The sequence below is a fragment of the Aythya ferina genome (genome assembly GCF_964211825.1).
Source record: "Aythya ferina genome assembly, chromosome: 27".
NCBI classification, from domain to species: Eukaryota; Metazoa; Chordata; class Aves; order Anseriformes; family Anatidae; genus Aythya; species Aythya ferina.
In genome coordinates, this window is record NC_140310.1 from 252,012 (window position 1) to 266,479 (window position 14,468).

The window sequence follows — 14,468 nt, forward strand, 5'->3', positions numbered from 1 at the left end:
CGGCACCAGCACTGCGTGGCACCGGCACCGGCACTGCGTGGGCATGGCACTGCTTTGGCTCCGCACGGCACCGGCACCGGCACTGGCACCGTATTGGCACCTCCTGGCACCACAGCTGGCACTCACACCGTTGGCACGGCATGGCACTAGCACCATGGAGGAGCCGTGCTGCATCGGCACCGGTACCGGCACCGTGCAGGACCAGCACCGGTTAGCCCTGGCACTGCCTCAGCACCAGCTCTGTGCAGGAACCAGCACGGCACTGGCACGGGACCCAGCACCGGCACCGCACGGCCACGGCACGGCCACGCCAAGGCCACCGAGCGTGTGGCACCGGCCTGTCCCCGTCACCCAGAGCCGCTTCGGACGGGCCTCACGGCACCGCGTGCCCCGTTCCTGCCGGCCCAGCACCGCACCAGGCCCCGTCAGGATCCCGCAGGCTCCCCGGGCCCCGCGGTGGCCGGGCTGGGCCACGTGGCCGGGCTGAGCCCCGCGCTCGGCACACGTGTGGCCCCCGGCCCGGCCGTGAGTCACCGACCAGACACGCTGCGGCGGGGGCGGCTGGTGGGGGGGGGGCTGCCCTGCGGCAACCAGTGCTGCCCAGTGCCGCCCAGCGCCTCCCAGTGCCGCCCAGTGCCTCCCAGTGCCTCCCAGTGCTGCCCCACTCCAGTGCAGCACCCCTCCCCATTAAGCTCCCCGTGCCGTGCAGCTCCCAGTATGCCCCCCCATGCAGACCCCCCCCCAATATAGCCCTCCTGTTGCAGCTCCCATGCATTGCCCCCCAGTACAGCTCCCACTGTGCTCCCCCAGTTTCCAGTACAGCCCCTCATGCAGCTCCCAGTACAGCCCCCCAGTTCCCAGTACAGCTCCCCCAGTGCAGCCCCCTGTGCAGCTCCCAGTACAGCCCCCCCACCGAGTTCCCAGTATAGCCCCTCCCAGTACATTCCCTCCCAGTCCAGTTCCCCCAGTACAACCCCTAGTGCCACCCCTCCAGTACACCTCTCAGTCCCCAGTCCAGCCCCTCCCAGTACACCCCCCCCTTCCCAGTCCAGCCCCTCCCAGTACACCCCCCAGTTCCCAGTACAGCCCCTCCCAGTTCAGCCCCTCCCAGCGCATCCCCCCCATTCCCAGTCCAGCCCCCCCCAGACCAGCCCCAAGAGGAGCAGGGGGCCGGGACCCCCCCTGGGGACAACGGGTGACAGCGCCCCCCCCCGTCGGGGCTCCAGGGCATCAGCAGGGCCCCCGGGGGGGGGAGGGGGGGGGGGACACGCGGGGACAGGCCCGGCCCCCCCCCCGCCGTCCCCACCCTTTTCCTGCCGCCTGAGTCAGCGCCACCCGGCCCCGGCTTCCGGGTGTCCCACGGCTCGGGGGGTGTCCGGGGGGGTGTCCGTCTGTCCGTCGGGGCAGCTGTCCGGCCGTCCAGGTGTCCACTTGTCGCGGGGGTGGGGGGGGTGGTGGTCCGTCTGTCTGTCTGTCTGTCCGTCCGGAAAAGGGAGAGGGGGGGGGGCGGTGTCTTTTGGGGTGCCCGCAGGCAGGGTGTGTGCCCGTGGGGATGTCCGTCCGTCCGTCCGTCCGTCTGTCCGTCCGTCTGTCCGTCCGTCTGTCCGTCCGTCCCTGGGGGCTCCCTGCCCCGCGGGGCTTCTGGCTGCTGGGGTGTCTGTCTGTCCTCCCAGGTGTCCGTCCGTCCGTCGGGGTGTGTCCGCCTTCCCCACCTGTCCATCTGTCCAGCGCGTCTGTCCGTCCGTCTGTCTGTCCGTCTGTCCTCCTGGGTGGCCGCTCACTGGGGTGTCCGTCTGTCCATCGGGGCGCCCACCTCCCCGTCGGGGCGCCCAGCTGTCTGTGTGTGTGTGGGGGGGGGAGGATGTCTGTCTGTCCTCCCGGCTGTCCGTCTGTCCATCCATCCTCCTGTTGGGGTGCCCACCCCTCCTGCCAGCTGTCCGTCTGTCCCGCCAGGTGTCCGTCTGTCCTCCTGTCTGTCCGTCTGTCCTCCCGTCTGTCCGTCTGTCCCTCACCACGTCCCCTCTCCCCACAGGACCACCCGCTCTCAGCCCTCCGCTCTCTCCACCACCATGTACACGGCGCTCCCCAAAAGGTACCGAACCCCCCCAAAAACCCCTCAACCCCCCCCCAAACCCCCTCTGACGCCCCCCCCCCTTTCCCCGCAGCGGCTCCCCGTTCGGCCCCGTGCCCACCCGCCCGGGGCTGCACATCTGGCGGGTGGAGAAGCTGCGCCCGGTGCCGGTGCCGGAGGCGTCCTGGGGCACCTTTTTTTCGGGGGACGCCTACCTGGTGCTGCACCTGGGGCCCGAGGAGCGAGCCCACCTGCACCTCTGGATCGGTGAGCGCGGGGTAAGGGGGGGGACACGACGTGTGTGGGGACGTGGGGGGGTCCCGCTGAGCCCCCTCCCCGTTCCTCGCCGCAGGCCGGGAGGCGTCGCAGGACGAGCAGGGCGCCTGCGCCCTCCTCTGCACCCAGCTGAACGCGGCGCTGGGCGAGCGCCCCGTCACCCACCGCGAGGTGCAGGGCAACGAGTCCGACGAGTTCATGGAGTACTTCCCCCGCGGCGTCACCTACCAGGTACCGGGCATCGGGAGCCCGAGGGTGCCAGGGGGGTGCCGGGCATCCCTGGTGGGTGCTGGGCACCTCTAGTGGGTGCTGGGCATCCCCCCTGGGTGCTGGGCAACCCAAAGGGATGATGGAGATCTCAAATGGGTGCTGGGCATCCCCAGTGGGCCGGTGGGTGCTGAACATCTGTGCTGGGTGCCGGGCATCCCAAACGGCTGCTGGAGATCTCAAATGGGTGCTGGGCATCCTCAGTGGGTGCTGAGCATCTCAAATGGGTGCTGGGCATCCCCAGTGGGTGCTTGGGCAACTCCGGTGGGTGTTTGGGCTTCCCAAACAGGTGCTGTGCATCCGTGGTGGGTGCGCAGGATGCCCCCAAGCCCCCCAGTGTCCCCCCCACCCCTTTTGCTCCCCACCAAGCACGTGGCGTCCCTGCTGGGTGCTGCCCACCCGCAGTGCTCAGCATCACCCCTGGGTGCTCAGCACCTCCTCTGAGCCCCTCAGCATCCCTACCACGGTGCTCAGCATCCTTTCCAGATGCCCAGTCTCCGTGCTGGGTGCTCAGCACCCTTCCTAGGTGCTCGGCACCCCCCACGGGTGCTGGCCACCCTTCCCTAGGGGTCGGTGTCCCCGCCGGGCGCTCAGCACCCCGTGCCTGCAGGAGGGCGGCGTGGATTCGGCCTTCAGGTCCGTGCGCCCCGGCGCTGGCCCCGGCCCCGTGCACCGGCTCTACCAGGTGAAGGGCAGGAAGAAAATTCGGGCGACCGAGCGGGACCTGAGCTGGGCCAGCTTCAACACCGGCGACTGCTTCGTCCTCGACCTGGGTGAGGTGGGTGGCCCCGACCCCGACCCCGGCCCCGAGACCCTCCCTGCTTGGTGCAAGTGCCCCGTGTCCGTCTGGGTGTCCGTATGGTCGTGGGGGGCCATCAGCCCCTCGGGGCGGCTCTCCATCCATAGCAGAGTGCTGGGTTGTCCACCTGTCCTCCTGGGTGTCTGTCTGTCTGTCGGGGTGTCTGTCTATCCCTAGGGGTGTCTGTCTGACCTTCCAGGTGTCCATGTGTCCGGAGGTTTCCGTCTGGTTGTTCTTCTGGGTGTCCGCCTGTCCTGGGTGGCCGTATCTGTCTGTCCTGAACATGTCTGGGGGGTGTCCTCCTGTCCGTCTGGGTGTCCAGCTGTTGGGGTGTCCGTCTGTCCTTCTCACCATCAGTCTGCTGGGTTGTTCCTCTGTCCTGGGCATCCACTGGGACACCTCATCTGTCCGTCCGTCCCTCTGTCCACCCATCCATCGCTTATCCACGTGGCTGTCCGTCCGTCCCTCTGGGTGTCCATCTATCGAGGCGTCCCTTGGGCGTCCCCCCCTGGACCAGCCCCGACCCGGTGACACATAACGGTGGCCCCGGGGCTGGTGTGAACCAGCCCTGCCACCGCCGTCCCTCTCGGTGTCCCCATGTCCCCAGACCATCTTCACCTGGTGCGGGGCTCGCTGCAACGTGCTGGAGCGCAGCCGGGCCCAGGAGCTGGCGGCGGCCATCCGGGACGGCGAGCGGGGCGGCAAGGCCCGGCTGGAGGTGGTGGTGGACGGCGAGGAGCCACCGGAGATGCTGCAGGTGGGTGCCCTGGGGAGGCGAGGGGACGTGGGTGGCCACCCCGAGGCTCTGTCACGCCGTGTCTTCGTCCCACAGGTGCTGGGCCCCAAGCCCAGCTTGCAGGAGGGCAGCCCCGAGGAGGACGCGGTGGCCGACCGGAGCGCGGGGACGGCCGTCCTCTACAAGGCAAGGGGCTGGGCACGGGCTGGGGGTGCTGGGGTGGTCCCGAGGGGACGTGGGCTGGTGGCAAGGGATGGAATGTGAGGGCATGGGCGCACGTGGCAGCAGGGGAGGGTTGGATCGGGCGTCAGGAGGAATTTCTTCACAGGGAGGGTGGTTGAGATTTGGAAGGGGCTGCGGGGGGAGTGGTGGGGTCCCCAACCCTGCAGGGATCTGGGAGCTGTGGACGTGGCACTAGGGGACATGGGACAGTGGTGGGGCTCAGGTCAGCGTGGTGAGATTTGGAGGTCTCCAGGTGACCCCACGAACCTCTTGGCACAGCTGGGGCACGCTGTGGTGGCCACGGGGCCGGGTGAGACTGGGGTGGCCCCCGTAGGGGGGGGGACACAGGGCTGGGCATGGCCACGGGATGCTGTGGTGGGTGCAGGGGGTACAGGGACACACAGAGGGACACAGGGGGTGGCCTGGTGGTGGCACCACGGCGGTGACACCCCAGCCACCGCAGGTATCGGACGCGACGGGGCGCATGGACCTGACCGAGGTGTCCAGGAGCAGCCCCTTCAGCCAGAGCCTGCTCTGCCCCGACGACTGCTTCGTGCTGGACACGGGCGCCGGGGGAAAGGTCTACGTGTGGAAAGGTGCCTGGGGACAGGGACGGGGATGGGGACAGGGCAGGGGACGGGGGCCCCCCCAGCCAAGGCTGACGTCCCCGTCCGCAGGGCGCAAAGCCAACGAGCAGGAGCGCCAGGCGGCTCTCAGCGTGGCCGAGCAGACCATCGCCCGCATGGGCTACTCGCCCCGCACGCAGGTGGGCACAGGAGGGTTGGGGGGGGGGCCCACGGTGACGTCCCCTCACCCCCCATCCCCACCGTGTCCCCGTCCCGCAGGTGGAGATCCTGCCGCAGGGCCGCGAGACGCCCCTCTTCAAGCAGTTCTTCGCCGACTGGAAGTGAGGGGGGGACACCGTGGGGCCAGGACGTCCCCCTGCCCCCCCCCGGGGCCATTTCCAAGGCCAGGCCACCCCCATGCCCCCCCCATCTCCACCCCCGTGCCATTGCTGTCACCCCATCCCCACGCCGCTGCCACCCCCGTGCCCCATCCCCTGCTGTCCCCAAGCCCATTTTGTCCCCGTGCCCACGCCTGTCCCCTGCCACCCCCCTCCCCACCCGCTCTGCTGCTGTACCTCTGCCACCTCCCCGTCCCCGTGCCACCCCGGTGCCCCATCACTGCCATACTCACGTGCCACCCCCCTCCTGCACCCGTGCCCTGGCAAATAAAGGCCCGATGCTGAACCCTGTGTCCCACCGCCACCCCTCGAGGTTCCCTCACCCTGCTGTCCCCACACCCTGCTGTCCCCGTGTCCCCTGCACCCCCCTTGCTCTCAGTGTCCCCAGGTCCCCAAAACGCCCCCACAGTCCCCTGTGCACCCAGACCCCCCCCCCCACTGCTCACTCCAGCCGTGGTCTCTGGCTGCTCTTCTGAGCAAACCTCCCTCCCTCGTTAGACTCATCTCCAGCACCAATACTAATTACCAACCTAATTAACCTCACCCCCTGGCGCACGAACCCGCTCGGCGCAGCGCACCCGCAGCTCCTCACCCATTGCAAAACCAGCACCGAGCCCCACGCCCAGCTCAGCTTCCCCTTATTGAAGGTCTCTCGTTAGCGCCGGCGGCTGACATTAAAAACCCCATGCCCTCTGCCAGCCCTGTGCCAAAACACCGCCATTTCACCCCAAATCACGCTGAAAAGCCTTCACACGCAGGGGTGGGGATTAACCGCGCGACGTGGGGTGAGGGGAGCGCAGAGCGGGGACCCCGATGGTGGCGCAGAGCAGCAGGGGCACGGCCGGGTCCTGTGCAGCCGTCACCAAAGAAAAGCCCTTTTATTGACCCGGGGGGGGGCACGAGCGGCCCCGGCATCGCTAAAACCCGTGGTAAAACCCTCACAGCCTGTTCCAAAAGCAACACCAGGGAAAGGAGCTGGAGGCGACCGAGAGGAAGGCGGCAGCCGGACCGGGCTCTTCCTTGTTCACAGTGAATGGGGCACGCAGGGGGGAGCCCTCGCTCACAGCTTTTGCTAAAATCCCCCCCCCTTGGCCTCGTTTGATCTCCTCCCCGGCCGGGAAGCCGAGCGCTGGCCGCAGCTCTGGGCTCCCTGCGAGGGGTCGGAGCGCACGAGGGGCCAGGAGGGAGGGGAGCCCGCGGGGCACGCGGCTGCTCCGCACCGGGACGGAGCCGTGGGGCTTCTGCCAGCGCCCCCGGGGGGGCATTTATGGGGGCTCCAGGGGTCGGGGGTCTCAGGGCCATGGCACGTCACTCAGAGAGAAGGAAGAAAGGCAGGAAGGAAGGGAGAAAGGAAGGAAGGGAGGAAGGGAGGAAGGAAAGCCACGCACTGCTTGGAAGAACCAGGCTGGAGCCGAGTGCTCCCGGGGGGGCCGGGAGCTGCCGTGGCCCCGCCGCCCCCCCTTACTCGATCAGTTCCACGTAGTTGGCGGGGAACATGCCGAAGTGGCCGTCGGGGCCGTAGCCCCGCCACCAGCCCTCGTCGATCATCTCGATGTTGGTGATGATGTTCTCAGGGTCAAACGAGATCTCAGTGTCGTCAGCTGGAGGGAGACGGAGGGGACGTGGGTGAGGAACAGCCCGGACCCCTGGGGCTGCCCCGAGCCCCCCACCCGCCTCGGGTGTCCCCCCCCCTCAGTGCTGGGGACCCAGCTGCTGGCACGGCCGGGGCTGGAGGGAAGCCAGGCTGGCTCAGACGTTACAAAACACAAATATCCGGGCAAAGCTGGCCCCGGGACAGGAGGGAAGACAGCGAGAAAACAGATTTTAGAAGGGAGGGAGGGCACCGTCCCCCTTCACGTGCTTTCCCAGCTCTGCAGGGGGACGGGCAATGCCCTGCCCAGCTCTGGGCCCCGCGCCCCCCGTTTCGGAGGAGCCCCCCCAGCCCGTACCCGCTTGGTAGTCATAGAGCGCCCGGGCACACAGCCCCTTCCCCGCCAGGTCCGGCGTCTGCTGGTACTCGGCCGAGTAGTCGTACTTGGCCCCATCAGCGTGGTCCTTCGGGAGGGAGAGAAGGGCATTAACGATGCTGCGCCTCGTTAAGGCGGATCCAGGCTCCGGGGCACGGGGTCTGCCACGGCGCAGGATGCGGCCAGCGAGCAGCAGCCCCCCCAGCACCACTGTTTGCAGGATACGGCCACCCCGCTGCCCCGAGCCCAGAGCACTGGACGTCTCCCTCCCCTCCAGCTACAGAGGAAACCGAGCATCCACCACGTCTGCAAAGGAAGTGCTGCAGCGTGACACAACCCCGCTACTACACAGCGGAGAGTCTGACGCAGCCTGCCCACAGCAGCCCGCCTGGCCCGGCCCTGCTGCTTTGGGATGTGCAGGCAGGAGGAGGAGGTTTGGGGGAGAAAAAGCCCCGAGGGCATCAGCGGGGCTCGGACCCCAGGGGACGCTTGGGGTGCATCCTGCCTGTGCCACCCAACCTGAGGGGGCTCCTCGTAGATGGCCGAGGTGTCCGGCGGCTCCTCGTACACATTGGCCTCATCCGCGGGGGGCTCCGGGGCGCTCGAGTTGTACCCTGAAAGGGGAACGTGTGTCACCAACCCGCTCCCTGCTCCCCCCTGCCGCTGTCCCCAATGTCCCCATGCTGCAAGGACCGGGCTGAGCCAGCACAAACCCCGCCACGGGGGAAAAGCGTGGGGCTGCGGAGCGCTAAAAAGGACGAGACGCGGCATTTCCGATGGGGAACGGAGTGAGCTTGCCCGAGATTCATCATTTCCTAAAATACCAGAGACGCAAATAGCCGGGCTCTGCTCTGCTGCTTGCGGCGAGCAGCGGGGAAGGGCCGGCGCCGAGACCTTGGCCAAGAGCAGCATCTAGTGGTGACCGCAGCCGGCCCTGGCCGCTCGTGCAGTGGCCTCGGGGAAAGGCTCAGCGTGGATGGTGAAGCCCTGGCTGGAGGCTGAAGGCCAGCATTCAGCCAGGAGAGGTCACAGAGCCGCGGGGTGGTGGGGGCTGGGGGCACCTCCGGGCCCCTCTGGTGCCACCCGGCTCCAGCAGGGCCACCCAGAGCCCTGCACCACGTCCAGCAGGGTGCAAAGACCCCGAGGAGGAGGCTCTGGCACCTCTCTGGGGACCTGTGCCAGGGCTCTGGCACCCACCCGGCACGGACGGGCTTGGTGCTGCTCAGGGGGAGTCTCCTGGGCTCCAGTTTGTGCCCAGCACCACTGGGCCTGGCACTGGGCACCGCTGGAAGGAGCCCGGCTCTGTCCCCTCTGCTCCCCATCCTCCCGCTTGGCTTCAGCATCACCCGCAGACCTCGAGCCAAAGCCAAACCCTGCCTGCTCTCTGCTGAGGAGCAGGGAGATGGGGACAAGGCAGAAACGGAGCAGAACCCGCTGCCAGCTCCGGGGACACTTCGGAGAGGCGTGGCGAGAAGCTTTGCTCGGCCCGGCAGCGAGGGCACGCACCTGCAGCGGGCACCGGCGATGCTGGCGGCGTCTCCCGCGCCGGGGGGCCGGGGCTGGGCACTGCGTTCGCCTCCCTCTGCAGGAAGGGGCTGCGCAATTTGCCTGCAAAAGGAGACGGAGGTGCTTGAGGAGGGGGCTCGGGTACCCCTCGCTCACCGACTGCTCGCCACCGGGCTCGCCTCCCCAGCAGGATTTTCCAGCTCCGGTCCCTCTTGCAAAAAAACAAGTTTGTCGACTGGTTACAGCAGCGCCGCAGCCGAGCAAACACGAAACCAACACTGACGTGGTGTTGGGGAAGCAGAGCAGCTCGGAGGCCGGCGGCGCCAGCTCCCCGGGGATTTTCCTGCTGCTCTTATCTCGCCCATCGGCGCCTCCAAGCGCAAACAAGCACGGGGCCGCGCCACCAAGGTGCGCTCGCGCTCCTTCCGCAAAACCGGGGAGCAGGAGTTACTGCGGGCTAATTCGAGTCGTTCACTGGGGGCTGGGCTGCTGGGGGGGGGGATGTTGGCCTGGGCACATCACGTGTTTGCAGCAGCTTCCTCGGCTGCAGCCTCAGCTTCGGTTTTCTCAACTTCCTGGCTCCTGCCCCGCGGAGCGGCTCGGTCTCGTCGGCTGCGCTCGAGCGCGCGAGCAGCCGGGCGGGACGGCAGGCAGCCAGGCCGGGTTCCTTTCTGGCATTAATACGTCTCATTGACAAAAAATAAGAAGAAATCTAAAGCTTCCCGGGTACAGCGGGGTGTGGATACAGCAGTCTCGGGTGTTAACGCTTCCCCCCCTGCCTCAGGAGCCCCCCCCGTGCCCACCTGGCTGGGCAGCGGCTGCCGTGTCCCCGGGTGCCGCCCTCTCCTTCTGCTTGAAGATGTCCCGGGGGTTCACTGCCCTCTGTGCGATCAGCGACGCTGCCTCCTGCACGGGAACCAGGGGTTAAGCAGGGTCTGGGGGGGGCTGGAAGGGGCAGAGGGGCCGGGAGCAGCCCCCCAGCGCGGTTCCCCCCCAGCAATGCGCACCTGGGCTTTCTCCACCGACTCGCTCCTCCTGAAGCCTCTCCGCTGCTCGGCCTCTTGCTCCTCCGCCTGCTCCTTCTGCGGCACAAGAGGGGTCGGTGACACGGGGCCACCCCCCTGGGACCACAGAAATGGGGACAAGGGGGGGGTGCAGAGGGCAAACAAGGGGGACACCCCCTGGATTCGGCACCCCGAGACCCTCAGAGAGCCGGGCGCTGAGGCTCACCCGCTGCTGCTGCTCCCTGTCCCTCCTCTCCGCCTCCTGCTGCAGCCTCCTGCGGTGACACAGGGTGACAAAAGGACAGCGGTGCTTAGTGCCGCGGCCACGTGGGGACGGGGACAGCACAGCAGGAGCTGCCCCAGGGAGCTGGGGAAGGCTCTGCCCGCGGGGAGCGATGCTTGGAGCCTCCCCAGCCCCGGGGAGGGCAGACACACGGCTGGCACAGGACGCACAGACAGAGGATTCTCCTTGCACCTCCCGCTGTGTCACGGGAGCGCGAGCTGGGGACGTGTCCCAGCCACCAGGGACTCACTTCTGGGCCTCGATTTCGTTGGAGCGGGCTTTGTATCTCTGCTCCCGCCCCGCCGCCTCCTGCAGCTCCCGCTCCCGCCGCTCGCGCTCCAGCCGCTGCCGCTCCTCCTCCGCCCGCCTCTTCTCCTCCAGCCGCCGGTTCTCCTCGTCTTTCTGCCGGGACACGCGCTCGGGTGGGCTCCACAGCCCCCAGCCCCGGAGCTTGGCTTCGGCGAGCAGAGAGCACCCCGGCGGCACGGCACTCACCTCGGCTTTGGCCCAGAAGTTATCCTTATTCACCCTCTTGATTTCGGACATCGCGTTTGTCTTCTGGTAGACGGAGCCCTGCAGGGCGGCAGAGCAAAACCCCTGAGCTCCCCCCAAAAAAAACCCACCCCGAGCTCCGTCCAGCCCCGTGCCCGGCACATCACGGCACCGCAGGACGTCTCTAGGTTGGTCTCAGGCGTCTCCTAACACCAACTCACCACGGGAGCCTGGGGTCCGGCGTCCTGGAAGCGGCCGCTCTCCTTGTGGAAGCTGTAGTTGGCCCCCGAGGCTTTGGCCACCTTCTCCATGATGAGCTCGGGCTCCACGTCCTCCTCGGCACGGGCGTTGATGGTGACGTGCGCGCCCTGCGCGGGGACAGCCCCGGCTCAGGGGGGGGTGGCCCCGAGGTGGCACCCTCGGGGGTCCACCCCGTGGCAGGAGAAGGGTTGGGGGGCACCGGGAGCCCAGCGGACCTTCAGGAAGCCGGCGACGGTGCTGACGTGGTTGGCGCAGGCTCCTTTCCGCACGTCGTTGACACCTTCGCCCGTCTGCAAGGGAAACCATCGGCACCCGCTTACCAGGGGGGTCCCAGCCCACGGGGGGGGTCCCAGCCCACCCACGGGGGTCTCTCCAGCAGCAGCACCTTGGGTCTGGGCTGCAAAACTGTCCCCATTTGGGGACCTCGGTGCTGCCCGGCTGCGAGGCACCCGGTGGATATTTTTGGCCACCGGGTGTTTTTTTTTTTGGCACCAGGGGAGGTGCCCAAGGTGCATCCCTGTCCCCGTCCCCGCTCACCCAGTTGACGAGGACGTATTTGGGCAGGCCGGAGTTGGGGTCCTTCACCCTGCAGAAGGCGTACATCACCTTCCCGCTGTTGAGCTCCTCCACCATCTCCTCCAGGCCCCCATCTGTGCCAGGACGGGAGCGGGGCTGGGGTGCGCCCGGGGACATCGGCACCTCCTGCCCAGCCCCGCAGCCCCCCCCCGCAGCTGGGAATCACCCAAAAACCCAGCTCTCATCCCCAAAACCAAGCCCAGCAGCGAGGATCTCTCCTCCTTTGAGCCCAGCAGAGCTGAAAACGGGCTGGTGCTCGCTGGCAGCATCCTGCTCAGCCCGGAGCTCTCCTTCCTCGCCGCGATAAAATATTGATGGCCAACAAGAGGCATCGGATGCTCCGAGGGAGGGGACGCGGGGGACCTCAGACCCGCACCCAAAAGCCCCCAGCCCTAAACCCTGCCCCCCCCCAGCTCCTCGTGCCCCCCCGTGCGAGGCGCAGGAGGAGCAGGAAGGAAGGGGCCCGGTGGGGACGGGCGGCACCGGCAGGACCCAGCCTGGGAACCAGGGCCAAGGGGGGATTGGGGTGGGGGGCAGGGGGGGGGCAGAGCCGGGCGCCCCCGTCCCTGTCCCCAGGGGGGGCCGTGCCCCGCACTCACCCCCGCAGCCGGCCACGCGCAGGTCGTTGCTGTTGCCTTCGTAGGTGAACAGGGCCCTGCGGGACACCCCGGGGGGGGTGAGGGGGGGGGTGACCCATGGATGGCCCCCCCACCCCCACCCCGACCTCTGTGCACCCCCCAGCCCCTACCCCCTGCCCCCCCACCCCATATCCCCCCCGGACCCTCACCTATGAGTCCCCCCCCGTGTGCACCCCCCAGCCCTAACCCCCTGCACCCCCCCCCACCCCCCCAAAACCCCCCCCCAAACCCTCCCCCATGGGTTCCTCACCCCCCCCATGCACCCCCCATCCCCCCCCCATTCCCCATCCCCCCCCCCACCTTCCCCATCCCCCCCTCCCCCCCTTTCCCTCCCCCACCCCCCATACACCCCCAACCCCCCCCCACCCCCTAATTGCCCCCTCCCCACTTTCACTTTCACTTCCCCTCCCCTCCCCCCATTTCCCCCCCACCTCCCCCAATTCCCCCCAGCCCCTCCCATCTCCCCTGCCCCCCCCAAGTCCCGGTGCCCCCCCCCCGGGTCCCGGTGCCCCCCCCCCACCAGTCGGTGGTGCTCCCCGCCGCCACCACCCTGCCGTAGGCCTCCTGCAGCGCCCGCCCGTTCTTGCTGAGGTTCAGCGCCATGGCAGCGCCCGCTCCCGGCCCGCCCCGCCCCGGCGAGGCCACGCCCCCCCTCCGGTGGCCACGCCCCTCCTCGCCACGCCCCCTCTGGGACGGCCTAGCCCCGCCCCCGCTCACCAACGCCCCGCCCCTTGATGGGCGACGCCCCGCCCCGCCCTCCGGTGGGAAGGCCACGCCCCCTGGGACACGCCCTTTGTGGTAGCCCCGCCCCTCTGCGCATAGCCCCGCCCCTTTTGTAATGGCCCCGCCCCTCCGCGCATCACCACGATCCTTTTGGTGTAGCCCCGCCCCTTTTGGCACAGCCCCGCCCCTCCGCTTCTCGCCCCGCCCCCTCGCTCACCCAAGCCCCGCCCCCTCTGTTTATCGCCCCGCCCCCTGCCCCACGCCCCCCCCCCTCCCGCCCCGTCCCGTTTTGGGGCGTTTTGGGGCATTTCGGGTTTATTTTTTCCCCCAGGGTTCCGCCCCCCGAGGGGTGGGGGCGCTGTAGGTGAGCCCCCCCCCCCCCAAACCCACCCCCCCCGGCTGTCCTGGGGCCGCGCAGAGGGGAGGGGGTCTCTGGGGGGGGGGGGGGAGCTGTGGGTGCCCCCCTGGTACCGTGGGGCTGGGGACCCCCGGGGACCCCCCCTGGCACCCGCACCCCCCTGGGACCCCCTGGGACCCCCCCATTGACCACAGGACCCCTGGGACCCCCCCCAGGCCCTCCAGACACCATGGGGACCCCTGGGACCCCCCAGGACCCCCCCCCCCCAGGACCCCCCAGAACCCCTGGGACCCCCCAGACCCCATGGATGCCCCAGGACCCCTTGGGGAACGTGGGACCCATGGGACCCCCGTCAACCATGGGACCCCCCAGGACCCCCCAGGACCCCCCAGGACCCCTGGGTACCCCAGGACCCCAAGACCCCCAGTCCCTGTGGGACCCCTGGGTGCCCCAGGACCCCCTGGACACCCCGGGACCCCTCAGTGCCCCAGGACCCCTGGGTGCCCCAAGCCCCCTTGGACCCCCTGAGCCCCCCCTGCCACTATGGGACCCCTGGGACACCCCAGGACCCCTGGACCCCCCCCCCCCACCTCCCACCTCTCCCCGTGCCCCCCTGCATGGCGGGTGCCGGGGTGGCTGTGGGTGCGAGCACCCATGGGTGCCTCCCCCCCACCGCCCTCGTGCTCAGGCTGCTGGCACCACGGGGGGGAGGGGGACACGGGGGGGACATCCCCGACGCCCCCACCCCAAAACCTGGCAGCAGAAATCACAGCAGGGGCTAAATCCCCCTGGCGGGTCCTGCCTATGGGGTGCTGCCCCCAAACCCTACAGATCTGTGGGGTTCGGGCACATCCCGGGGGGGCTTCCAGCTGCAAGTGGCACCCTAATGAGCTGTTAATTAAAAGCAGGGGCAATCAAACCTCTGGGGGGCTATGGGGGGGGGGCCACCCCGACACCCGGCAGCTGGTCCCTGCGAGCCGCGGGCGGGGGGCTCGGGGTCACCGCCGGTTCGGGGGCACAAAGGGCTTTTCAGCCTTTCCGTGCCATATTTCGGGGGAAGCCACTGAAGGATCTTTGTGGTGTGGCGCCGGGGGGGCGGGGGGGCGGCTGGGGGCAGGCGGGAGGCTTCGTGCCCCGAAATGGGGTCGGTTTGGCCAAATGGGGTGGCCCCGTCCCAGCGGGGTGGCCCCGAGGGATGGGGGTTGAAGTAAAAGGGGTTTGCTGTGGGGTCCTGCCCTGCAGGGTGGTCCTGGAGCTGCACGGGGACCCCGATCCCTGCCCGGGGTGGGGTGGGATGGGGAAACCCCCCCCCCGAGCACCCCACT

General features: G+C 69.1%; 2 protein-coding genes across 2 annotated transcripts; one reads left to right on the forward strand and one right to left on the reverse strand.

Moving 5' to 3' along the window:
- Nucleotides 1-1,276: 1,276 nt before the first annotated feature.
- CAPG (capping actin protein, gelsolin like) lies at nt 1,277-6,530 on the forward strand. The gene is made up of 10 exons (XM_084499247.1): nt 1,277-1,423; nt 2,033-2,092; nt 2,166-2,338; nt 2,424-2,578; nt 3,225-3,392; nt 4,021-4,170; nt 4,246-4,335; nt 4,835-4,967; nt 5,049-5,137; nt 5,217-6,530. Exons 2-10 carry the CDS (start codon nt 2,070-2,072, stop codon nt 5,280-5,282), a joined length of 1,047 nt encoding a protein of 348 aa, XP_084355373.1. The 5' UTR covers nt 1,277-1,423; nt 2,033-2,069; the 3' UTR covers nt 5,283-6,530.
- Nucleotides 6,182-12,684, reverse strand: DBNL (drebrin like). Its single transcript, XM_084499246.1, has 14 exons — nt 12,583-12,684; nt 12,024-12,079; nt 11,386-11,498; nt 11,064-11,138; nt 10,809-10,955; nt 10,591-10,668; nt 10,346-10,497; nt 10,039-10,087; nt 9,816-9,890; nt 9,612-9,714; nt 8,809-8,910; nt 7,822-7,916; nt 7,285-7,390; nt 6,182-6,936 (listed from the first exon to the last, which is right to left on the reverse strand). Exons 1-14 carry the CDS (start codon nt 12,663-12,665, stop codon nt 6,797-6,799), a joined length of 1,374 nt encoding a protein of 457 aa, XP_084355372.1. The 5' UTR covers nt 12,666-12,684; the 3' UTR covers nt 6,182-6,796.
- Nucleotides 12,685-14,468: the final 1,784 nt, after the last annotated feature.

Coding starts and splice junctions, on each gene's coding strand:
- CAPG (XM_084499247.1), top strand. CDS start 2,070: ATGTACACGGCGCTCCCCAAAAG. Junction 2,339..2,423: donor CCACCTGCACCTCTGGATCG/GTGAGCGCGGGG, acceptor TCCTCGCCGCAG/GCCGGGAGGCGTCGCAGGAC. Junction 4,171..4,245: donor AGCCACCGGAGATGCTGCAG/GTGGGTGCCCTG, acceptor TTCGTCCCACAG/GTGCTGGGCCCCAAGCCCAG.
- DBNL (XM_084499246.1), bottom strand. CDS start 12,665: ATGGCGCTGAACCTCAGCAAGAACGGGCGGGCGCTGCAGGAGGCCTAC. Junction 10,669..10,808: donor CCGGACCCCAGGCTCCCGTG/GTGAGTTGGTGT, acceptor GCCGCCCTGCAG/GGCTCCGTCTACCAGAAGAC. Junction 9,715..9,815: donor AGTCGGTGGAGAAAGCCCAG/GTGCGCATTGCT, acceptor GTTCCCGTGCAG/GAGGCAGCGTCGCTGATCGC.